The sequence below is a fragment of the Bos indicus x Bos taurus genome, chromosome 28 (assembly GCF_003369695.1).
Source record: "Bos indicus x Bos taurus breed Angus x Brahman F1 hybrid chromosome 28, Bos_hybrid_MaternalHap_v2.0, whole genome shotgun sequence".
Taxonomy (NCBI): Eukaryota; Metazoa; Chordata; class Mammalia; order Artiodactyla; family Bovidae; genus Bos; species Bos indicus x Bos taurus.
The window spans coordinates 25,734,114-25,758,955 of record NC_040103.1 but is presented as its reverse complement, the minus strand read 5'-3'; the positions used below and the strand labels follow the sequence as shown (position 1 = coordinate 25,758,955).

General features: G+C 51.2%; 2 protein-coding genes across 4 annotated transcripts in view; one reads left to right on the top strand and one right to left on the bottom strand.

Moving 5' to 3' along the window:
* The first annotated feature begins 7,618 nt into the window (after window positions 1-7,618).
* On the top strand, window positions 7,619-21,711 carry TACR2 (tachykinin receptor 2). 2 transcript variants are annotated; one of them, XM_027530893.1, is made up of 6 exons: window positions 7,700-8,447; window positions 10,351-10,545; window positions 14,384-14,537; window positions 15,165-15,361; window positions 18,822-18,932; window positions 20,036-21,711. In XM_027530893.1, the coding sequence occupies exons 1-6, from the start codon at window positions 8,056-8,058 to the stop codon at window positions 20,100-20,102; spliced, it is 1,116 nt and encodes a 371-aa protein (XP_027386694.1). In that variant the 5' UTR covers window positions 7,700-8,055; the 3' UTR covers window positions 20,103-21,711. The 2 variants fall into 2 exon arrangements, with proteins under 2 accessions (XP_027386693.1, XP_027386694.1); XM_027530892.1 differs by lacking the exon at window positions 20,036-21,711 and having other exon boundaries at window positions 7,619-8,447; window positions 18,822-19,906.
* The window catches only part of HK1 (hexokinase 1), a 73,892-nt gene continuing 70,269 nt past the window's right edge, over window positions 21,220-24,842 (bottom strand). Inside the window, exons 17-18 of one of the 2 annotated variants that reach the window (XM_027530890.1) lie at window positions 23,701-23,934; window positions 21,220-22,105 (exon numbers count right to left, since the gene is read on the bottom strand). In XM_027530890.1, coding sequence (XP_027386691.1) covers window positions 21,961-22,105; window positions 23,701-23,934 — 379 coding nt within the window. In that variant the 3' untranslated portion in view covers window positions 21,220-21,960. The remainder of the gene's footprint in view (window positions 22,106-23,700; window positions 23,935-24,842) is intronic. The other variant, XM_027530891.1, reaches the window with a different exon arrangement.

Here is a 24,842-nt window from a genome sequence, read left to right as displayed (position 1 = left end):
GCCAGTACTGGCTGTCCGACCTGCAGTGAGCACCTTACCTGGGCACCAGTGTCCTTATCATAATGAGGTGCTCCTGGAGGACTAACAGTGTATCTGTGTTGATGATCACAACAGTGGACAAGACTGACCTTCTCTGCCTCCAAGGAAGAGACAAGTGGCAGTTCTCACGTTCTCCAGAAAGGCTGCCAGTGAGGAGTAGAGAGCAAGTCTCCAGGCAGGCTTCTGGAAGGAGGTAGCATTCCATCCGGGCCCTAAAGTGTCTGTGGCCAGACACCCCACCCTTGAGACATTCAGGAGAAACTTGTCATCTTAGAGAAGGCCTGTGGTCGGAGAAGAAAGGGTATGGGCTCTGGAGTCAGACAGACCAGGCTTGACTGATGGTTCCCCCAGCTGCATGACCTTGGGCAAGTTCTTTAACCTTTCTGAGCATATAACCTCATGTATAAAACTGGGATATAATGAAATGACAACAGCAAACTCTCATTTAGCCCTGTGCACCAGGTACCATTCTAAGCACTTTGCATGTATTAACTAATTTAATCCTCACAACAATCCTACGAGATATCTAGCCCCAGTTGACAAACGAGGAGAAGGCACAAAGAGGTTATTTCGCTGGTTCAGTCCCCAGGCACATGGGCACATGGTTGGTGGACAGTTACTGCTGTGACCACAGAGATGATAGTCAGTGGATTTTACTGGAACAGGTAAGCTTGTTGGCAGAGCTCAGTCTTCTGGGAAGGTCAGTGTCTAGGAAAGAATTTCATGAGACAGAAAGTGACATTCTCCAGCAAGCATTAAGCACAGTGCATGATCCTTTTACTTGTGACCACATCATGATACCCTGTAGGCCATGGGACTTCCTGAATGGAAGGACCATTTGGCTAAGGAAAGGGATGAGCTCTTAGAACTGGCTTCTTCCTACCAGCCTCAGTGAGGCCCCACAGTACCAAAACCCAGCTGGGTCTTAAAAAAGGAAAACATTTCCTCTCCCATGTAGCTAAGGGTGGTCATGTGACCTTGTTCTGGTCACATGATATAAAGGACATCTGCTGGGAGGGTCCTGAAAAAAGATTTCCCTCCCTAACAAAGGAGAAATACCTGGAAGGGGAATTCTTTTCCTTCCTGCTCCCTTCCTGGAATAGGAATGCCGTATGTAAGAACTGCTACTTGGAGCTGTTGCAGCCATCTAACAGCCAAGAGGCAAGGGTCAAGAAAAAAAAATTCCTAAAGAACTTTGAAACCGTTGCACTGTTTAGCATGGAATCACTGACCTCCAGACTTCTGGTTATGTGAGAAAATAAGCCCCCGTTTGTTTAAGTCACTATTGCTTATAGCAAAAAGTTTTCTACTATTACACCCAAGCTGTTTCAATATATTCATTCGTTTGCCCAGTCATTCATTCATTTAAGCAACAAATAGCATCTGGCGTACAATGTGTCAGTCATAATGGAGGGAAAGGAAGATATGACTATAATCCAGACAGGATTCCTGGCCTCATGAATTTCTGAGCATGGGTCAGGGTATTAACAAGAAGGAAAGCACAGAAATCTACTGGAGTATAGAACAAAGATAGTCAACCTGTGCAATCATCAAGGAAATGCTTCAAGGATAGTGTATCATGAAGGGTTCAGTGCTGTAACAGAGCCTAACATGCAAGGCCTGAAATAAGAGAGAAGCTTGTTTTGCTTTGTTTTTCTTTTTCATGCAACAACCCTGGGTTTTGCCAGCCATAACACAGGGCTGCCCTCTCTGGATTCAAAATGTCAGCTCCTGTTGTTACCATTTCCCACCCAGTAGGAAGAGGGGAGTGGAAGTGGAAAGCAGCCAGCTCCTTCTCTAAAGATGAGACCTTCAGAATGGCCATCATCAAAAAGTCTACAGATAACAAATACTGGAGAGAGTATGGAGAAAAGGACACCCTCCTTAACTGCTGGTGGGAATGTAAATGAGTGCAGTCACTATGGACGATAGTACAGAGATTCTGCTTAGAAAACTAAAAATTGAACTACCATATTATCCAGCAATCCTAGTCCTGGGCACATATCCAGACAAAACTATAATTCAAAAAGATACGTGCACTCCTATGTTCATAGCAGCACAATTCACAATAGCCAAGACATGAAAACAGCCTAAATGTCCATCAACAAATGAATGGATAAAGACGTTGTACAGTATACAATAGAATACTACTCAGCCATAAAAAAGAATGAAATAATGCCATTTGCAGCGATACGGATGGACCTAGAGACGCTCATACTAAGTGAAGTAAGGAAGACAGACAAATGCCATATGACATCACTTATAAATAGAACCTAAAATACGACACAAATGAACATATATATGAAACAGAAATAGAATCAGGGACATAGAGAATAGACCAGTGGTTGCCAAGGCAGAGACGGGTGGGAGAGGGTTGGATTGGGAGTTTGGGATTAGCAGATGCACACTAGTATATATAGAATGGATAAATGACAGAAGTCTTATTGTACAGCACAGGGAATTAAATTCAATATCCTGTGATAAGCCGTAATATAAAAATATGAAAAAGAACGTTCGTATATGTATAATGAATCACTTTGCAGTACAGCGGTAATTAGCACAACATTGTAATTCAACTATATCTCAATAAAAAATAAATTAAAAAAAAAGATGAGGACTTACCTGGTAGTGCTGTGGATAGGAATCTGCCTGCCAGTGCAGGGGACACAGGTTCAATCACTGGTCCGGAAGATTCCACATGCCGTGGAGTAACTAAGCCCACGAGTCACAACCACTGAGCCTGTGGGCCGCAACTGTTGAAGCCCACCTGCCTAGAGCCTGTGCTCTGCAACAAGAGAAGCCACGGCAGCAAGAAGCCCACATACCACAACTAGAGTGGCCTCCACTCGCCATAACTAGAGAAAGCCTGTACACAGCAATGAAGGCCCAGGACAACCAAAAATTAATTAATTAAATTTTTTAAAAACCGAGCTGTTTGTTTAAAAAAATAAAAAAAAACAGATGAGACCTTGAAGTTGTCTGTATACACATATAAATCGCTTCTGCCACATCCTATTGGCCAGACCTTAATCATGTGACCACATCTGGCTTGGAAGGGAGGCCTGGAAATACAGTCCATTAGCTGGGAAGCCAGGTGACAATAGGTAACAACAGAGGAGGTTTTATTGCTAAAAGAAGCAAGGGGAAAGTGGTCCTGAGAAAGAAGCAGCAGTAAAGGAATGAGGCTATTTTTCTCAACCCAGAGAGCAATGGGGATTAAGCAGGAAGTACACGGTCAGATTTGTATTTTTAAGAGATCACTGTGGCAGAGGATGGAGTGGAGGGGACCGATAATACAGGGGGTGGTAAGTTCTCTCTGCTCTTTCAGGATTTGGCTCTCCATCTTGGCTGGAAGCTTCATGAAGGTAGAGACATGACGCTTTCTCCTAACTCTGGGATGATTGCAGGGAGTCTCTCAACTCCCAGTCCAGTTGAGAGACCCCCTGCAGGGCCCAGGACTCAGGTCTTTCAGCAGAAACCCTGACCCTCTGTCCCCTCCCTTTCCTCACGCATTCCCCTCTTCCTCACCACAGAACAATTGCCAGCACCAGGGCAGACACCAAGGCCCCTCTGTCTGCAACACCCAGGCTGCCTCTGCGATGACCCCAGTCATCTAACTAGCAACCCCCTCCTAGGCAAGCCTCGCCCACTTCCTCCTCGGCCTGCCATAGATGGGCAGATTTTGCAAAAGCCTGATGTTGGGAAATGAACCCGTTTGGTGTTAAGAGCTTCTGAGCTCTGTGTACACCAGCACCACAGCAGATGTAAACACTCACGGCCTCTCTTCTCTGGCTAGATAAACTTCAGGCTTTTAGGGGGAGGCACCGCCCCATCACACTCACAGTGTTTAAAAAAGGTGTCAGCTGTAGCGCGTGCTCTTGGCAGACTGCAACTCTCCCTCTCCCAGCTGAAGTCCCAGATTCTGGGCCACTGATGCTCAGGCCAGGGGGTTGGGGGGCCCAGAGTTCATCTTCTTAAGGGGCCAGCTTGGGACCCTCTGGTTTGTGGACAAGGCGAGGCAAACTGTGAGGAATAAATCCTGAGATGCTGTGGAAACACTCAGCATCCTCCAAACGCTCTGCCTGACCTACACAGACATGTTTTTTAGTTTAAGCTTTAGATTCTGTGAAAATAAGAAGGCTACTCCCAACACCCCTGACCGGGTGATGTCCTAAACTTTATCCATTATTTGTTATTCATGTACTCATCTGAGATTTATCGAGCACCTACTGTGTGCCAATGTGCCAGGTTTTACACTGCCCTGCCCACTCAAAGTTCCCTAAAATCCCATCACTGCCAATCCCATTAGTTTAAGGTTTTCACATCTATCTATCTGTAAAGTATCTATCTCTCTATTAGATGTGTATCTACCTATTATAGATAGATGCTTCCAAGGTGGCTCAGATGGTAAAGAATCTGCCTGCAATGTGGGAGATTCGGGTTTGATCCCTGAGTTGGGAAAATCCCCTGGAGAAGGAATGGGAACTCACTCCAGTATTCTTACCTGGAAAATTCCATGGACAGAGGAGCCTGGTGCGCTACAGTCCACGGGGTCGCAGAGTCAGACACAACTGAGCCACTAGGCCACAGCATTATAGATAGATAGATGGATAAATAGATGATATATGCAATATATACAATTTACCATCCCTCACCTCTGAGTCATTTTAAATTTGATTCATCATTTTCATTCAGTCTGCGTGTAGAGGGTACCTGTGATATGCTCGCTGTTCTCCTGGAGAAAAGACATAAACTAGACACAGCCCAGGCCCTGAGGAGCTCCCCACCTGTGTGACAAGGAGGTGACCAAGAAGTGGCTTCCTGAGAGCGGAGGCAGGCAAGCCAGTGCAGATTGTGCAGGACGGGGGAAGCCATCAGGAAGCGGCCCCCTTCACAGGCCAGAGGACCCGGGGCTCCCCCTCTCTTCTCCAAAAGAGGAACTAGATCAGGGCTCCTGTGTCTTTGAATTTCATGGACCAATAAAATTTCAAAACACCTAGTTGAGGGAACCGTACAGCTCACCAGCGTGGTATTCCATTGAGTAAGAGACACACAAGGAAAAGAAGAACCAGGAGGCAACTGCCATCTGCCATCTCCGTTGTTTCATGCGAGAGAGGACACAGTAACCCCCACAGCAAGAAGGGCATAGTTTCGGAATGAAGGCTGATTTTTCCAATGGGATTCATTCACCCAAATAAACGGCTCACTGTGCTGTCCTCGTCCTCCTTCTGCCCAGCCCAGGTGACCAGATGACCTGCCGCCGCATGTGACCCACTGAAGCCGTGACCAGGTGGTCCAAGCCCAGCCAGAGACATGGTCAGGCGACTGCCAAAGGCATCTCTGGGACACTGTTGAGGGGCATCTGGGCCACAGCGCTTCCTGGAACCCTTTTCTTTCTCCCATCCCTTACCCCTGCAGCAGTTCCCACTGTCTCCTCCAAACTCCCTGAAATACAATTCCTCTCCCATTCTAGTCTTCAGGACTCCAGCTTCAAAACCACAATAGCACAAACCATGAGGGTAACTCTAAGGGGTCCTTCTAGCTCAGAGTGATCCGACCTGGGGCTGTCCAAGGCCACTGTCTCACCATCACTGCTCAGCCACCCCCTTTGCCCTCACCGGCTTCTCTCCCCTCCCTTCCCCAGGGGTTGATCCCATGTGCTCCTTAATAAACATCCTGCACTCTAAAGTCAGAACCAGAGTAGCCTGCCAGGGGTACCCAACCTGTACTGCTGCTCAGCCCATCCAAACAGACTGATGGGCAGCATTCTCCTCCACTTCCTGGTGGCGGGAACTTCCTATACAAATCCTCGAAGACCAAACTGGAGTCTGGACGTGTGCAGAGGAGCTAAAGGAATTCGGAGTGTTTTCCTGTCTTGAGAAAGACCGGCTTTCACGGCCATTGTTTAGTGATGGACTCCACAGGCCAGCTCTGTGTGCCCCTCTGTCCAGGGCGGCCCCCACCCTCTCCTTCTACGAGGCCACCAGTACATAGTTGGAAAGCTACAAGAGCACATGATTTAAGGGGGAAATAAAACTCTTAGATTTAACAGCTCCAAAACATAATCCTCACGTAAACACTGGAGGTGGTGGGATGCTGGCAGGGAGGAGAAACGGGTACTGTTTGGGGCATCTCTGATGGGTGACACATGCTTTGGTGTCTTATCCTTGCGCTCTGCTTGTACCTGAAACTCATTCTGACAGCCTGGAGGAGGAGGCAGAACCGCCAACAGAGTAGGTTGCCCCAGCTGACATCCTTATTTCTACACATTCTGCCTTCAAAACCCTGGTCAGCGGTGCATAAGACAAACAAGTCCCAAACTGGAGTGTCTGCGGCTCTCCCGCCAAAAAACATCAGAGGCAGAGGTCGTTCAGCAAAAGGCAGTTGTCCAAACAGAGGCTGGTGGCCCAATCCAGACAGGGAACAGGCCTCCCTCTGCCCCGTGGCCTGGCCAGGGTGGGAGCCATTGTGTCCTAAGCTGACTCTGGGAGGGCAGGAGGCCCAGGGTCCTACAGTATACATACCCACAAGAAGAGTAGGGGTCCCCGGAAGCTGGCTGGAGTCCAAGGAGACAGCACACCCTTAGCACAGCAAGGCTGCCAGTGCTGGTGACTGAGAACCCTCCAAGCGTTAAGGAGGGACATGCCCTGCCCTTCTGAGGCTGCTGGGTCTTGATGGTCTACACCCCCACAGGTGTGCACAGGTGCACAAATGTGCATGCGCTTACACATGCCAGTCACATACACATACAGTCACTCAGACACAGCAGCCTCAGGCCGTGCCCGACACATCACACAGTCAGTGCCCAAGAGTGGAGTCTGCGGGCCGCCCCTCGGGGTTTTCTGGAGCTCACAGGAGAGGCGGTGACCCCTGTCCTTGTCCTAAGACAGTGGTTCTCAAAGTGAGGTCCCTGGGCCAGCAGCATTAACATCACCCGAGAACGTGTTGGACATGCTTTGGGTTCCGTCTTGGTCACAGAGCCCTGAGCAGGCCCGGGGGCCTCCCACAGGACTGCGACTCCTTGTCACGCCTTTTATGCGTCAGCTCCTGTGCTAATCAGACTTAACACACACTATCTCATTTAAAACTCACCAGCACACTGTGAGATGCATGCTGTATGGTTCCTATTTTTTTCAGATGGGAACTGAAGTTCGGAAAGGTTTAGGAGTCCTTGCCTGGAGTCCCCGAGGCTCCCAAGCCCATGCCTCTAGTCACATTCTAGATGTAGCTCCGGCCCCACTGAATGTAAACACCCTACTGAGGACTGTGCCCTCCATGCCAGGCCCCACCCCTGCCACCCCCTCAACTTTCCCTGGGTCTCTCCCTGCCTCAGCAGCCAGTCCTAAATCTTTCCTCAAGAGATGAAGCCTGGCCATCCACGCAGGAGGTGGGACGAAGGGCGGAGGCAAAGCCCCAGCTCGTGAGAAGACAGCACCTCTGCCAAGGCCCTCGTCGCCCTGCACCACACGGCCCCGCCCAGAGAGCAGCGGGAAGGCCTCCCCGCCTGCACCCCAGCGCCTGGAGAGACAGCCTGCTGCACAACTGACCTGCGGGATCCAGAGAGCTGCTTTGCGCACGTCTGATCCCTAATGTCTCCTGAACCACATTAGGAGGGACCTGGGTTTGAGTTTATCACCAACTTACTACATGACCTGGGCTGGTCCCCACTTGGAATGTTTTTCCATTTCTGCAGTGAAGATGCAGGCTGATGATTTAGAAGGATGCCTCTTACTCTGAGACCACGTCTTGGATTCTAGATATCCACGTGACGTTGGAGAAGGCTGGCCAGGACATGGGAATCTGAAGTGCCTAGGGCTCTGGACCCGGCTGTCTGCTCAGCCTAACTCATCTCTGTTTGAGACTTGGGAGTGACCCCCCAGCTCCCTGGACGCGCCTGGCTCGGCACCTACTCCTCCTGCTCCCCGCACTCAGAGAGGATTTGTGTGCTCCCACAGGGCACCAGGGCCTGGAGGGAGCCAAGGAGCCTTACCTCTTGTGCCAGACTCAGAGGCGGCCATGGGGGCCTGTGTCGTGATGACCGATATCAACATCTCGTCTGGCCTTGACAGCAATGCCACGGGCATCACAGCCTTCTCCATGCCCGGCTGGCAGCTGGCACTGTGGACCGCAGCCTACCTGGCCCTGGTGCTGGTGGCTGTGATGGGCAATGCCACAGTCATCTGGATCATTCTGGCCCATCAGAGGATGCGCACGGTGACCAACTACTTCATCGTCAACCTGGCCCTGGCCGACCTCTGCATGGCTGCCTTCAACGCTGCCTTCAACTTCGTCTACGCCAGCCACAACATCTGGTACTTTGGCCGTGCCTTCTGCTACTTCCAAAACCTCTTCCCCATCACAGCCATGTTCGTCAGTATCTACTCCATGACTGCCATTGCTGCTGACAGGCAAGTAGGGGCAGCGGGGTAGTGGGGCAGTTATGGGGAGCCGGTTCACTGTGTTGGCTTCAGACAGGGCTGATAACACACCCATAGTCACACAGCAAGTTAAGTGTGGAACCCAGGGAATTAATTGCCTCCTAACCTGTTCATGATCCTAAACTACGCATCTGGAATAGTTTCACAGAGGACTGTGGAACTGAGACGAGAAAGGATAAGGTTAGACACGAGAAAGAACTTTGCCCTAGATGGGTGTTCAAGGCTATAAAGGAAGAACAACAGTGTTTTAGGGACCTTCTGGAGTGTTCTTCTCTGGAGTTGATTTTTGTTTTGGTTTCTTTATTTTACAAGGAAATTGCTTATATTGTTTCCTCTTCCTAGATAGATTATTTGAGGGGAAAATTAAACACTGCATGCAGTTACCACATAATTACGATGGGGCCAATTACCTCCCAGGTGCTGTATCTCTGGGGCTGCAGACTGAGCCTCTGCAGGCAATAGGGGACAGGAGGGTAGAAGAGTGATCAGTCAGCAGATCTGAAAGTCACCTGAGACTTTCATTCACTCAATAAGTATCTGAGGCACTGTTTCAGGCGCTGGGAAATATACAGCAGTGGGAAAAGTGTGGTCTCATGGAACTTCCGCCTTAAAGCTCAGGTGGGGGGTGGGTAGTATGGACTGTAGAGGGCAGAGTGGAGCCAGGAGTCCAGACAGGCAGGAGGCGGTTGACTAGGTAACTCAGGGGAGGGAAGACGGTGGCTCGGGTCAGGATGGTAATAATGGAGACGCGTCCATTCATTTCTTCATTCATTCTTAGTCATAGGAAGAAATTCCCCCCGTGCCCACTATGTACAGACACTGTTCTGCACATTCAGGTAAAAACAGATAAAGATGCCTGCCCTGGTGAAAACTTAAATAGAAATACAAGACTAAATAAATTATACATTGTATTTTGAGGTCATGAGGGCTATGGGAAAATATAGGAAGGGGATAGGGGATTCAATGGAGAAGGCAATGGCACCCCACTCCAGTACTCTTGCCTGGAAAATCCCATGGACAGAGGAGCCTGATAGGCTGCAGTCCATGGGGTCGCTAGGAGTTGGACACGATTGAGCGACTTTACTTTCACTTTTCACTTTCATGCATTGGAGAAGGAAATAGCAACCCACTCCAGTGTTCTTGCCTGGAGAATCCCAGGGACGGGGGAGCCTGGTGGGCTGCCGTCTATGGGGTCGCACAGAGTCGGATAGGACTGAAGCGACTTAGCAGCAGCAGCAGGGGATTCGAAGCGCTAGGGTTTGTGTTTTGGGGTGGGGCAGGTAGTATATCAGATATCATGTCAGGATCAGCGAAAGGGTGGGCTTTGAGCTTTGTCTTATTGTCCTGGCCATGTCTCAAGGTTCAGATTAATCCCAGGGAGGAAGCCTGGGGGGGTCATCTAGGACCAAGGTCATTTCTGCATATGTAGAGCACTTCCTTCACTGCAGATTGCTGGTAGGCAGCTGCTTTGGGCTTTGTGCAGAAGAACTTCGGGCTCTGTTAAAGTTTCTGAACAGAAGAGAGGCTGAGCTGCTGAGGAACTCGGCAGGGCGGAGCTGCAGGACAATGCCCCAGATGGACTTCTGGTGTGGCCACACTGCCCTCTTGTGGCCTTCTGAGAGCATGTCCACGCTCAGAAGGAGGCGATGAGGTGGACAGAGGTTTAGAGCGCTAGTGTGCCACGTGTCTACAAGACAGTCACCAGTTCGGCAGCTCTCTGCAGGTCACCAGCAGGGTGTGGGGAATAGGACGGGAGAGTGTGGGCCTGGAGTGGGAAGAGGAGGTGCAGACTGGTCTGAAGGGCGTGCACTGCTCACACCGGTGCAGACTGGTCTCAAGGGTGTGCACCGCTCACACCGCCCTCTGCTCACAGGTACATGGCCATCGTCCACCCCTTCCAGCCCCGGCTCTCAGCTCCTGGCACCAGAGCGGTCATTGCTGGCATCTGGCTGGTGGCCCTGGCCCTCGCCTTCCCCCAATGCTTCTATTCCACCATCACCACGGATGAGGGTGCCACCAAGTGCGTGGTGGCCTGGCCTGAAGACAGCGGTGGCAAGATGCTCCTTTTGTAAGGCCTGGGGATGGGGGAACATGGTGTGTGCACATGTGCCTGTGTGCGCGTGCATGCACATTCATGGTGTACACGTGTGCAGTGTGTAAGTGTGAGTGCACAGGTATCTGAGTGAACTGGGGATAATGTGAGCACAGGATCAACTTAGCACTCAGTAAATGTCAGGTCTGGTCTAAGCACTTTACATACATGGACTCATTTAATTCTCACAACAGTATGAGTATGTATTATTATTATTTCCATTTCTCAGATGAGGAAACCAAAGCACTAAAAAAACTAAGGGCCTAGGACCACACAGCTATTAGGTGGTAAATCAAGGATTTAAATTCAGGCAGTCCTGCTTCAGAGTCCAATCTCGTCAACACTCTTGCTTAAATAAGGGGGGTAGCAGGGTACTGAGGCAGAAAGAAAGGGCAGATGATGGAGTCTGGGATGTTTTCAGTAGGAGCCTGGAGATAGCCTTGAGATGAGGCAGGCACCATCGGCTAAGGGATGGGGGCAGAAAGCAGAACTCAGACACGGTGCAGCTGCTGTGTGACCCAGGATAAGTCCTTTTCTTTTCTGGGCCTCAGTTTGCCTAGTTCTCACGTGGCTCTGTCGTCCCCAAGAACCTTGGAAATTCAAAATTGAGGATAAAGAATCGGTTGAGGTTCTGGGGACAGTATTCGGGTTGGAATCCTGCTCTGTCCCCTGCTGGCTCAAGGATCCTTTGAGTCACTTAACCTCTCTGAGCCTTTGGCTCTTTCTCTCTCAAAGGAGATTCGCAAGAGAACCTTGCTCAGGGGTTGTTGTGAGGCACTGCAGCAGAACCTGTGCCCAGTATGTGGTCGTTTAAACCGGAGCAAACGAAAACAAACCCGTCAGACTTAGTCCAAGAAAAGCCTGGCTGCCGCAAGTATAAGGCTGTACACGCTCTGAGCCCAGAGCCGCCAGATCTCGGCAATAATTCAGGCCCCTCCCCGCCCCCTGTCTCCCGACGCCGGCCCCTACCTCTCCTCCAGTCCCGAGCACTGGCCAGAAGGCGCCATTCCTCTGAGAAGCCTGTTTCTGCGGACTGCTGTGTTTCGAGGTCAGGCCCTGCCATTGGTCTTTGCCCTCACCCTGTACCCTCACGTTCTCAGGATTCAATGCTTCGTCGGCGGTGTCCATGTAGGGACTCGCCCCTCTTCCTGGCTCAGGGAAGGGATGGGAGCGGAACATTTCGAGACTGGCCACTGGGGGGCGATGTTTTTCCACCTTCAGTTCTGTTCAATTCAGTCGCTCGGTCGTGTCCGACTCTGTGACCCCATGAATCGCAGCAGGCTGGGCCTCCCTGTCCATCACCAACTCCCCGGAGTTCACTCAAACTCATGTCCCATCGAGTCCGTGATGCCATCCAGCCATCTCATCCTCTGTCGTCCCCTTCTCCTCCTGCCCCCAATCCCTCCCACCATCAGGGTCTTTTCCAGTGAGTCAACTCTTCACATGAGGTGGCCAAAGTATTGGAGTTTCAGCTTTAGCATCAGTCCTTCCAATGAACACGCAGGCTGATTTCCTTCAGGATGGACTGGTTGGACCTCCTTGCAGTCCAAGGGGCTCTCAAGAGTCTTCTCCAACACCACAGTTCAAAAGCATCAATTCTTCAGTGCTCAGCTTTCTTCACAGTCCAACTCTCACATCCATACATGACCACTGGAAAAACCATAGCCTTGACTAGACAGACCTTTTTCCACCTTAACATGGAGCTTTTCTCCTGGAGGCACGGAGTGGTGAGAACTCAAGGTACCAACCACCAGTTTTCTGGGGTGGGTGATTTGTGACCCTGATTCAGACAACGGCAGAAAGCAAGAGGGCAGAGGTGGGCTAGGAGGGTATACGTTGGTGATACTTCGAATTCTGAGAGGATTTGGGCGAAAGCTTGGTTTCTTGTGTGTGAGAATTTATTATTCATTCTTGGGTTAGGGAGCTTCTGAGATTTAGACTGGGGGCTCCATCCTTACAGGCTCACATTCTGTGTGTATGGATCTGATAAAATGACAGATGCCCTCTCCAGGAAAATGCACATACACTTTCAAAATCAAAATGCCAAAAAAAAAGGCAGTCTCAGGTGTGAGAGAAGCCATTCCTGATAATGGCAGGCCCTAGAAGATGGTCCCCAAAGCTCCTTGGCTCTCCCTTCTGGTGGGAACTTAGCCCAGAGTGAATCCCCATCCTGCACCGACCCAAAAAAGAATGAGGCACCAAAGGGGCATCACTCATACTCGGGAAGCATGATGGAGATGATCTCCATGCTTTACAAACGGGGAAACTGAGACTGAAGGAGAGATCTGATTGCCCAAGGTCATGCTTTAAATTAGAGGCTGGACAAGAACCCAGGTCTTCTGATTCCTCAGGGCTCATTCTCAGTGAAAGGGAAATCATTTAGGTGTTAAGTCTGTAGAGCTGTTTCACATGACACAGACTTCCTGTGCCTCTCCGAGCCTCGGTTCCTCGATGTGGACACTGAGGCAGATGGCGCAGCTGATCCTCAAGGTCCATCTGTGACCTCACAATCAAAGGTGACAGGGCCTGGCACTCACTGCTCCTCCTCTCCTTATCTGCTCCACAGGAGGACAGATGGGGATCAGGGTGTCTAGGAGGCGCCAGACATGTTGTAATTAGAAAGTCGAATTCTAAACTCAGGTTTTAGGGAAGGTATTTAGGGAAGAACCCGTCTGCTCTCCTCCCTCCAGGTGGCAGCACCTCTTGAAAGGGGCCCAGAAAGGCTGGCACGTGCGGAGGAAAGTGGCTTGGGAACACCTCAGTTTTCCTAGAAGAAGGTCACATGACAGGGCCAGGGGGCTCGGGTCCATTCACCAAATGCTGCTGCCTGGGTCTTGTTGGAGCGTGACTGTAGCATCACTCAGAAACCAGAAGGGGCAGCAGGCATATCCTTTACCCCAAAGGAAATAAAAGGGCCTCAACACAGCCCCGGGTGTCCTCCACGAGGACTGGATGAGCACCATCAGTGGTGTTCTAGGCCACTTGCTCACAGCAGAAATTGTGTCTGCTGATGTGAGCAGCAGATGCTGCAACAATGCTCACAGTCAGGAAGAGGTGATCCGATAGCTTGAACCATGTGGCCTGTCTTCACTGCCCCATTCCCTGGTAGGGATGCTGGTGCAGGATAGAAACGTATCAACTCCAGGAAATCTATTTAGACAGACAGATGCAGATATAGACGATATATATAATCTAATACCTGTGTATATACACACATATAATGCATGATTCTGGAAGAAAATATTCCAAATCGTTAATAGTGGTGGGGGTGGGATATGTAATTTTACTTCCTCTTTTATGCTTAATGGGGCTTCCCTGATAGCTCAGCTGGTGAAGAATCTGCCTGCAGTGCAGGAGACCCCAGTTTGATTCCTGAGTTGGGAAGATCCCCTAGAGAAGGGAAAGGCTACCCACTCCAGTATTCTGGCCTAGAGAATTCCATGGACTGTATAGTCCATGAGGTCGCAAAGAGTCGGACACGACTGAGCCACTTTCATTTGTGCTTAATGTCATTATAAATTAAAAAAAAAAAGTATTGGTTAACTTTTTCATTCCTATTTATTTCCTCGTTTGATAACTTGTCTGCCACTTGGAAGGACTCCGAGCTTACACTGGTGTCCCTTTTGCGGCAGGGGAAGCCCTCACTGGGCACATATGCTAGTTGATTTGCCTTAAAAAAAAAAAAAAAAAATTAAACCAAGGTCTTGGGAGGCGGCCCCAAGGTGGCCTGCCAGGAAAACTCAGGGGCACCGCAAGGCCTGGGGACTGAGCTCTGGCAGTCGCCAGGTGCCCAGGCCCTTGACTCTCCCTCCAGGTACCACCTCATAGTGATCGCCCTCATTTACTTCCTGCCTCTCGTGGTGATGTTCGTCGCCTACAGTGTCATCGGACTCACGCTCTGGAGACGCTCTGTCCCGGGGCACCAGGCTCATGGTGCCAACTTGCGCCACCTGCAGGCCAAGAAGAAGGTGAACTCCGGGGGCGGAGGGGACGGGGTCAGGGCGGGGCCGGAAGTTTGGCCCCGCCTCGGCATCGGCCATTCCGGACCCACCCCCAAAAGGGCGCCGCGGAGTATAGACTCCGCATGTACCTTGCGTTTGTCCCAAGTCTCTGGCCAGAGCCTTCATTCCTGCTTCCCCAGGCCGGCCGACTTGTCTTTAGACTTTGGGTTGTGACAGACACAGATTGCAGCGAGTGGGGGTCTTGCGGACCCATAGCTGGCAGGGTGTCTCCTAAGGATGGGGTTAGGAGCGAGAGCTCATCCACTCTCCAGAGAGGGGAGCTGCTTTGCTCAAAGAAGGATCCAAGACGCTTTTTAGAGAAGGTGGCATTGAACTGGGCTTTGAGGAGTGAGGACTAAGAAGAAAAGACAGCAGTGTGAGCCTAGAGACCAGCCTGAGCAAAAGCTGGGTAGAGGGCCCAGGAGTGCATGGGTAGTAGGTGTTCTGGGGGACTGAGGTTCCGGACGCAGAGGGGACCTGATTATTGAGGGCTTCTCAGGCTGGCATGAGGGGTGCCCCACCCTCACCCTCAGGAAGACTGGTGGGTCTTGGGGCATCCGGGCTGAGGAGTGACCTGAGTGTCTTCTGGACCAGTTCGTGAAGACCATGGTGCTGGTGGTGGTGACGTTTGCCATCTGCTGGCTGCCCTACCACCTCTACTTCATCCTGGGCACCTTCCAGGAGGACATCTACTGCCACAAGTTCATCCAGCAGGTCTACCTGGCGCTCTTCTGGCTGGCCATGAGCTCCACCATGTACAATCCCATCATTTACTGCTGCCTCAACCACAGGTGAGCCCTCATCCCAGCCCCTCTCCTCAGCCTGGTTCCATCTGGGCCCCCCTGCACAGCTTCACCACCCCCATGGGATTGCCATCCTCACAGGCATCCCTGAGCATAATCCTCGCTGTCGTCTGGGCCTCGCTTGAGCCCCACCCCCTCCCCAAAGCTCTGCCCAATGCCCAGCCCACAGCTTTCATGACCGCCTGCTCCTGCTCTTTCTTCTGGGGGCTGCACCTGGACAAGGAGAAGAGAGAAGGGAGGGACAGAGAGATGGAGAGAGGGGCAGAGAGGCAGAAGGACAGCCGAGAGGGAGGAAGGAAGGAGCCAGGTAAAGGAGGGAGGGACTTGGCTACTTCCCTAGTGGTCCAGTGGTTAAGACTTTGCCTGCCAACGCAGGGGGTGTGGGTTTGATCCCTGGATGGGGAGCTAAGATCACACGTGCCTGTCGGCCAAAACAACCAAACATAAAGAAGCAATATTGTAAGAAATTCAATAAAGACAAAAAAAAAAAAAACAAGGAGGGAGGTACTGATGTTTTTAAGAGCCTTCTACATTGAGGAGGCGCTGAGGACTGTCTGTGGGTGAGGACAGTGCCAGCTGCAGCGAATGAAGCACTCAGCCTGAGGCCTGGGGCTGAGGCTGGAGGGGAAACGGGTTGCTTCCTGGAAGATCACAGGAGGGGCTTTCAGGGGCACTAGGAAATGACCTTGGCAGAGACTGCCAGGGAGGAAGGAGCCCAATTCTCACTCCCTGCTGCTCTCATACCTCTAGAGAAGTGGAGTCTCACTGAGGGGCTGGCATTTGCTCTGGAGCACGTGCACAGGTGGGAGATGCTGGGCCAGGCAGGAGCCCCAGTGCCCAGGAGTCCTTCTTGTAGAGCAGGCCACTCAGCCTCAGAACGGTGGGGCCAGGGAAGAGTCGGTGAGAGGTGAACACTGAGTCCTGGCCTTAACAAGGCAGTGATGTGGGTGACATTGACCCTGGGCCTCTTGTATCACCTTTCTGCACTGATATCCAGGCCATTCATAAGGCCAATAGAGCCTTTGTTGCTCAGACATCCTACCCACCTGGGGCAGGCCAGAAGGAAGTGAGAGACTGACTTTTATCTTTTGAATGTTTAATAGGCGTCAGAACCCTCCATTGTCTCCTTACAGGCAAGTATACCCCATGGACTGTAGCCCACCAAGCTCCTCTGTCCATGGAATTCTCCAGGCAAGAATACTAGAGTGGGTTGCCATTCCCTTCTCCAGGGAGAAACCTGCCTCTCCTGCATTGCAGGTAGATTCTTTACCATCTGAGCCACCAGGGCTACCCATGTAATGGGATGGAGGTGTTATCCCCATTTTACAGATAAAGAAACTGAGTCTCAGAAAGGAAGACTCTCCTAAACTCATACAACAAGAATTCCATGTTTCCAAGGTCTGTAATCTCATCCCCACATCACACATTTTTCTCTCATGCAGTTGTAGAAGTGAGAACTTAGAGACAGGGACTGTCACATCAGGGAGGGCCCCCAGCCTTCTGTGTCTGTGCCCTGCTACCCAGTGACAGTCCGTGGGAGTCAACACCCCACGGCTCTATGAGTTCCTGAAACAACCTCTGATCTTTCAGTATTTGAAGACACTGGCTCTGCAGTAGGACTGTTCCTCCTGGTGCCATCTTCTTTTCTCCAGAAAATAATCTCCAGTGGCTCTGTGTGCCAGCACTGTTCCAGGCCCTTTGGGATACGCTGGTGAACAAAAACAGTGATCCCTTTCCTCAGGGAGCTGACCTTCTTGGGGAGCAGGTGGAGATAGACAATAAGCAAACCTATGAGTGAACTCCGGGAGTTGGTGATGGACAGGGAGGCCTGACGTGCTGCGATTCATGGGGTCGCAAAGAGTCGGACACGACTGAGCGACTGAACTGAACTGAATGAGTCAATGAGCCACAGTGTGTATTAGGTGATAAATCCTATAGAAAAAAAGAGAACTGGGTAAGGGAGGACAGGAAGTAATGGGGGAAGTAATGGGCATAAAGGTTGCAATTTTACAGGATGGTCAGGGTAGGCCTTATTGAAGGGCCTCAGGGTAGGCCTTACTGAGGGGCCTTTTGAGCACATTTGAGGACTGAGTGGGCCCTGGTAGCTGTCTGGATAAGAGTTCCAGGCAGAGGGAACACCCAAGGCAAGGGGGAGAAGCAGGGAGAGGATTAGGCAGTTGCAGTTATCCCAGCAGGCAAGAGATGGTTGGTTTAGATGCATGAGAAGTGGTCAGAACCTGGAGATTGCTAAGGTAGAGTCAACAGACTTTGATGGAGAGGAAGTCAAGGATGACTCCAGGTTCTTGGGTGGTCAGTTATCAGGAATTGAGATGAGGACGACTGTCAGGGACATGGGGGGAAGAGGATAGGGAGCTCAGGTTGGGACATGCTGAATGTAGGTATAAGGGACAGTGGCCATGAAGCTCCCATAATAAAGGCATTTATTGGGCTGCACCGTGGAATCTCTAGAGCTACAGGGGGAGGAACCAACGTCAGGTCCGCGCTTCTGCAACACAGAAGCTTGCCTCTCCTGGGAACAGACCACTCACTCAGTTGTCTGCCTCTCTGCACCACACAGGGCCTCATTTATTTCTGCTGCTGACAGGACAGTGTCTACCTTCTGCCAGCTCTGTCTCACTTTTTCTACTCACTCTCTCCTTCCTCTGATCTCTCGTTTACATGGGGACCCTCTGTGCTGCCATGGGGAAAGCTCACTTATTTTTTAAGCAAATGTCCCCAAACTTAGTAGGTCCATGCGCATATTTCCTTTCAAAGCAGTCCCCTTGGAGAGCATCCTTATTGCTGCCAACATTGCCAAAGCCCCAATTTCTTAAGATTCCTCTTTGCATACTCCTTTAGAAGCCAATTAACAAATCAAACAAGAAAATCTGTTGTGTTATAATTGTACTTGGTTTGTTTTTGTTTGTTTGTAACAAATGGTCTTGTCCAGCTTAATCACCCACTTCAAACTTGGACTTGGCTCCAGATTACTTCTGGCTGTTTCCAAAACTCCAACCCACTAAAGAATGTGTCTCTGAGCTCTTTTTTAAAAATTCTTTATTTTTGGCTGCCCTGGGTCTTTCGCTGCGCACCGGCTTTTCTCTAGGTGCGGTGCGCAGGCGTCTCATTTCAGTGGCTTCTCTTGTGGAGCACAGGCTCTAGGGCGCTCGGGATTCAGTAGTTGTGGTCACGGGCTTAGCTGCACGGGCATGTGAGGTCTTAGTTCCTGGACCAGGGATCGAATCCTCGTCCCCTGCATCAGCAGGAGGATTCTCAACCACTGGACCACCAGGGAAGTCCTCCAGAGACCCTGAGCTCTTACGAGTGAATTTCTGAAGCAACTTTACTCTGGAGGGGAGATCGGCTCCTGGAGGTGGGGCAGCCACAGGGCAGTTCCCATAACTGTTGGCCTCACTTCATTTCTCAAGATGACCCCTCCACCCCTCAGGTTTCGCTCTGGATTCCGGCTTGCTTTCCGTTGCTGTCCATGGGTCACACCAACCGAGGAGGACAAGATGGAGCTGACCTACACTCCATCCCTCTCCACGAGGGTCAACAGGTGTCACACTAAAGAGATTTTTTTCATGTCTGGGGATGTGGCCCCCTCTGAGGCTGTCAACGGGCAGGCTGAAAGCCCCCAGGCTGGAGTGTCTACTGAACCCTAAAGCCTAGTGCCTGGCTGCAGGGAGAGGCTCCGCACCCTTGAGAAGTAGCCAGTCGAAAGGACCACCTCTGAAAGTTTGGCCCGTGCCTCACCCTTCAGTACATCAATGGAAAGATGAGATGGGGCCAGGAACTCTGCAGTGGGTCCTGCCTCTCCCAGCCAGCCCCTCAGACAGTGCTTCAGGGGATCCAATAATTCAAAGAAGACAGGGTGAGCTAACACTTATCTAATCCAGGAGTTGCAAGGTCGAATGCCTTCCTGGGGCATACAACATAGAGTAAATTGAACCCGGTATGAAAGAAAAATTGTAGATATATTGATAAAAGATAACTGACTTCAGTGTCGGGCCAATAGGGAATGGTGGGGACTGGCAAACTGGAGGGCATAGGAATCCAAAGGGGAGAGTAGCTGATCAGCTCTGGGCAAATGCTGCCATGTGACTGATCCTCTACATCTTTCAAGAGAAGCCAGAAATCCAAATTTGTGAAACTTCCAGAATTGTTAAATTTGGCTCACATTGTTATAAATGTTGTGCGAACCAAACAAAACACACCCGTGGGCAGTACTCAACCATGACACTGATTTATTATCAGGATAAAGACACAAGGAAAGAAGCTGCTTAATTCTGCAAAGCCCCTAACCTGTGAGCCAATCCAGGGCTTCTCTGCTTTAGCATCTAAGAACCCAGGTCCACCCCAGGGGAGATGGTGGTTAAGGGTCAAAAGAAGCCTCAGCTGGGTGGTCTCAAGACAATGACCTTCACATTGCCTTCCTCTTTCAGTTGCAAAACTACTTTGCAGGGAGGCTGAGGATGATGGGAGAGATGCCTATAAATTAGCAAGTCCAATACATGTTAAGTGCTTCATAAACAGCGTGTGTGCTCAGTCACTATGTCATGTCCAACTCTTTGTGACCCCATGGACTCTAGCCCACCAGGCTCCTGTCCATGGGATTCTCCAGGCAAGAATACTGGAGTGGGTTGCCATGTCTTCCTCCAGGGGATCTTCCCGACCCAGGGATCAAACCTGTGTCTCCTGCATTGACACGCAGATTCTTTACCACTGAGTCACCTGGGAAGCCCTCATAAACAGCAGCCGTGACTTTCATTACTGCCATGGCAGCCGTCTGACATGAATGCCTCTTCGAGTCAGCAACACAGCCGTCACCCTAACTTCCGCTCAAGAGGCTGGCAGGCAGAGAACACCAACCGTTCCATCCCCTAGAAAGCTCCAGGCCCAGCCGGGTCCACACCTCACCCTGCTTGCTGACTCACCTTTCCTGCCTCGGGCCCTTCCAGAAGAACCACATAATGCTGTAAATGCACACCTAGAGTTTAATGTTACCTGTGTTCTCCACAAAATCACTGTGCCGTAGGCGCTGGCAGTGCCAATAAAGGGACCCTGGTCTCACAAAACAAAGTGAACACGCAGTCAGTCCTGGGGAAGACCTTGCAGAGGTGTGACATGGCACTGCAATCACAGGGCACCAGAATGTGGACTGATGTGGGGTCCACTGACCAGCTTGGGGGGAGGAATCCAAAATGGCAGCCACAGAGTGGAACGGTACCCTCGAGGCTGAGGTGGGGCAGGGATGGAAGGGTTGGGCAAGGGCCAGTTTCCCATAGAAGGGGTTAATTTTCAATGGGGATGTGTGTGGGGTGGGGGTGGGGAGAGCACCACAACCCTGCTACCCAGGGCTGCTGCAAGGCTTCATCTACTTGGGCAGGGGGTCTCTTCATCTGTTGGCCTGGAGTTGGCGGACAGGATGATGAAGACAGGACCTGCTCGGGAACAGCGGGAGCAGCGGGGGCCAGTGTTGCCCCGTCCTCTCGGGAAACCCAAACAGCCCCTGCAAGCCAAGCTTCTACTTTGTTCCAACTACAGGTGAGGAAGACAGGCTATTGGAAGACAGAAGCCTTTACCTTCTGAAAGGGGTCAAGGTGGGAGTGCAGGAATCCCTCCCCAAGGCAGGCCCCTGGGGCTGCAGCAGGGAGCCTGGAGGGCAGGTGCTAGAAGACACGGGGAGAGCATCCTTGAGCCAAAAGAAGGCTGAAGGCTGAAGAACACAGCCTTCATTTCAAACTGCCCCCGACCCAGAAGGCCACAAAACCCCCCAGGGTTTGGTTTTTGCCACATCCCCCAATATCCTCCCTACTCCCCAGTCATTAAGCATCACTCGGGTCTTTGAATTGGTACAAAGTTTACTAGGTCATACAACATGGCTCACAAAAGCGATGGGTAATTCCAATGAGCGTACTGTTTCTTGATTGGTTCCTTTTACCCGAATGGAGACAAGACACTTGCCCGCAGGACTGCCCACCTCCCCTCCCCAAGACAGACAGAAGGCAAGACTGTCACACTGTGGCTATGACCAGTTCCACGGACACATAATTCAGTGGCATTGCCATGCCCAGCTGGGACACCAGCCAGCAGCGGGTGCGGGGCCGGGAGGAAGTGGCGGCCACTGCACCCATGGGAGGAGAAGTCCCGGCAGTGTCTGCTGGTGATAATACATTGCACATGGGGGACGGGTCCCCAGGGACGGGCAGCGGAGGCCCTTAAGGCCTGTCAGATAGTGTGACTTTTCATCTTGGGCCAATAAATAACTGTTGGACGAATGCATAAATTAGAAACGGACGCCACTAAACTTCACACGTGGGGAACGTACGACCGGGTTGAAATCAAATCATGCAGAGTGGTAGGGCAGGTGAGGAGGGACCTGGAGGGCAGGGAGATTATCAACAGCACACACTCTATTTTGTACCCTACGTTACGCGCCGTTAGTGGGCTTCTGGTTTCCTCCCTGTGGTGGTGCAGGCGGGCTCTGGTGCCGGCGTCTCCCAGCACAGCTCGCTGGGCAAAATAAGGGGTCACTGCTTGAAGAGAGAAGTGCTGGAAGGGCAGCAGGCTGGGGGTCAGGACTCTTAGCTGCTCATTTCTTGCCGGAGCCGAACGCCCACCGCTGTGATGAGGGCGGCTCCCTTGCCGCTGCCGTCTTCAGATAAGAGGAAGGACACATTACACTTTGGTGACAGTTCCTTCACGGTTTGGTGCATGATTCTGGAGAAGCTGAAAAGGACGAAAAATAGAGATGGGTTGGTAGAGGAATAGGAGAGATGCCGGACCCACCTGAAGATGCTGAAGCAGCCAAAGGGAAGGAGGGAAGCGAGGAAGGAGCGGGGTGGGGCTGCTCTGAAGCAGCAGAGACTTATTGAGAATGGCCGGGAGGCAAGCAGGTTTACTGCCAACCTAATTACACTCTGCAGCAGGGAGACACGACGGAGAATCCCAAACGAGCTCCTCTGGACAGCTCCTGAGGGCAACGCATGAGTAACACACCCAGACAGCTCCCATCCTCAGAGCCTGAGGAGCTGAGAGGACCGAAATCCAAGAAGGGGGTGTCGAGACCTGGGCGTGGACCACTGAGGCGCGCCAGGCCAGGTCAGGTGTTAGCTCAGCAGGCTTCATGGAAACAAACATCACCCATCCCTAGCTTGCAGCCCTCTGAGACCCCAGCCCATCAGCACCTGAAGCTGAGAGGGAGCCTTCCTTTCCACCCCCAAGTGAAGCACAATCTCTAAATGAGAAGCGACTCTGGATTCTTGCATTTTGTGGTGCAAATGAGATAGGGCCAGGCTGAGAATGCTCAGGGCAGCAGGGCTCCTAGAGGTAATACTGCTTGCCCTCTGCTGAGTATCTCCTAGGTGTCCCACACTTGATATACGTAATGTCCAGTCTGCCAATGGTTATTATCCTGCAAAGAAGAGGAGACTTGACAGAGACGAAGGAATTGAGCACAGCTTCTAAAGGGTGCTGTCAGGATTAAATCCAAGCCTGTCCACGTTGGGCTCCAGAGACTAGCTCTAAACACAGTGACAAGGAGGACAGTGACAAAGGTGAAGAAATGGAGCCAGACAGCCTGTCCCATCCCAAGCCACGGCCGTGAGGTAAGCGGGCACTGTTCATGCTGAGTTGGGTATGCCTGCTTTAAAGTAGGGTGACGTTATGGCTCGTTTACTGGGGAATGGTCCCATTGTAATTATTAGTAGCCCTCTCTCAACTGGCCAAAGTACCTCTGTTTCGACAATAATAAGGTCACTCCATTCGTAAGAGCCCAGCTTTGAGACATGCGGCGGGTCAAAGAGCAGATGGGCCCACCCATTCTCCTCCAGCATGGGATGTGGGACACCGGGCCCAAAGGAGGTTGATCCCGCCCGCCTCCGTGCTCCAAAGCCCAGGGCCACGATTGCTCCTGCCTTCCAAGGCTCTTGACAGACTGATGTAGCAGAACAAGACAGTGGGTCCTCTCCCTTTCCTTCACTCCCTCTCCTGGCTTCTAAGAAACAGCTTCTCCCCCAGGCTGATGGGTAAGCCCACGCCCACCTGTTCCTGCTTTCCTGCTCCCCGCCCAGGATACAAGGGGCCCGGGAGGAGCAGCAAGCAGGAAATGTCAGGACCACGGGGTGAACTGGCCAAGTGAAGCCACTTCTCCGCCCTGCACCCGCCTCCTCATGCCAAACAAGCCCCGCTCCGACCGCACAGCCTGCAGGCCGGCTGTGTTCCTGGTGAGGAGTTTTACTGGAGGGCGGGAAATCACATCCTGGTGTCCCGGAACCAAAAGGGGCTTCGCCCACGCGCCCGCCACCAATGGAAGCCCCACTCACTGCGGATGAAGCTTGTAGAGCGTCCCGTCCACGCCCACAGTCACGTTGAGGCGGTCCAGCCCCCTGTTTTCGCGGATCTTATCCACCACAGCAGCCATGCCTGCGCCACACAGCTGCGCCGCCCTCTTGGACACCACCCCACACACGGTCTTCACGAGGATACTGTCGTCGCACGTGCTGTTCAGGCCCAGCTGCTGGAGGATGGCCCGGACCTGCAGCAGCGCTAATCGGTCGCTGTGGGGGACGAAAGTCAGGAGGCCGGATGAAAAGGAACCCGCTGGAGAGCAGCAGGGGCCAGCCCCCAAAAACTGAGCTTATCCACGAAAAGGGTTATGGGGCTTTCTCTTCCCTTCAAAATAATATTTTTTTTAATGACCCTCCAAGTATTACAAGTTAAGTTGTAGAAAAACTGGCAACTCTAGAAAAATTGGAAAATTGAAACTCTACAGCCCCAACACTGGGGGAAAATACTATTAAGGTTTAAATATATTTCCTTCCAATCTGTTTTTCTGGAATATCATTAAACTGCATTTGTTCTGTATATAAATAGGCTTGTCATTTATTTATGTTTAAATTTTTATTTTTACTGGAGTATAGTTGATAAATGGGCTTCCCTTGTGGCTCAGCTGGTAAAGAATCCACCCACAATGCAGGAAACCTGGGTTCAATCCCTGGATTGGGAAGATCCCCTGGTGAAGGGAAAGGCTACCCACTCCAGCATTCTGGCCTGGAGAATTCCATGGACTGGACAGTCCATGGGGTCACAAAAGGTCAGACATGATGAGTGACTTTCACTTTCACATAGTTGATAATAATATTGTGGGCTTGCCCTTTATATATGGTTTTCTTTCTTGCTTTTTTCTTACTTCATATATCTGAGGGAGTTCCTACCTCCTTATCCAAGACCAGGATTGAAAAAGGCTGCCATAGTAGTTCATTCTGGGAATGACCATAATTTATTTAGAGAAATTTAACTTGAAATTTTTTGCTACACTCTGATGACATTCCTGTTTATAAGTCTTTGTGTGCAACTCAGATTTTTCCTTTAGGATACATTTCTGGGTCAAAGGGCTTTTGACCCAGAAGGCAAGTGCCTTTCTGAAAGTTGACTCTTGGTCTCCTGGGATATTTGTCTCTTCATG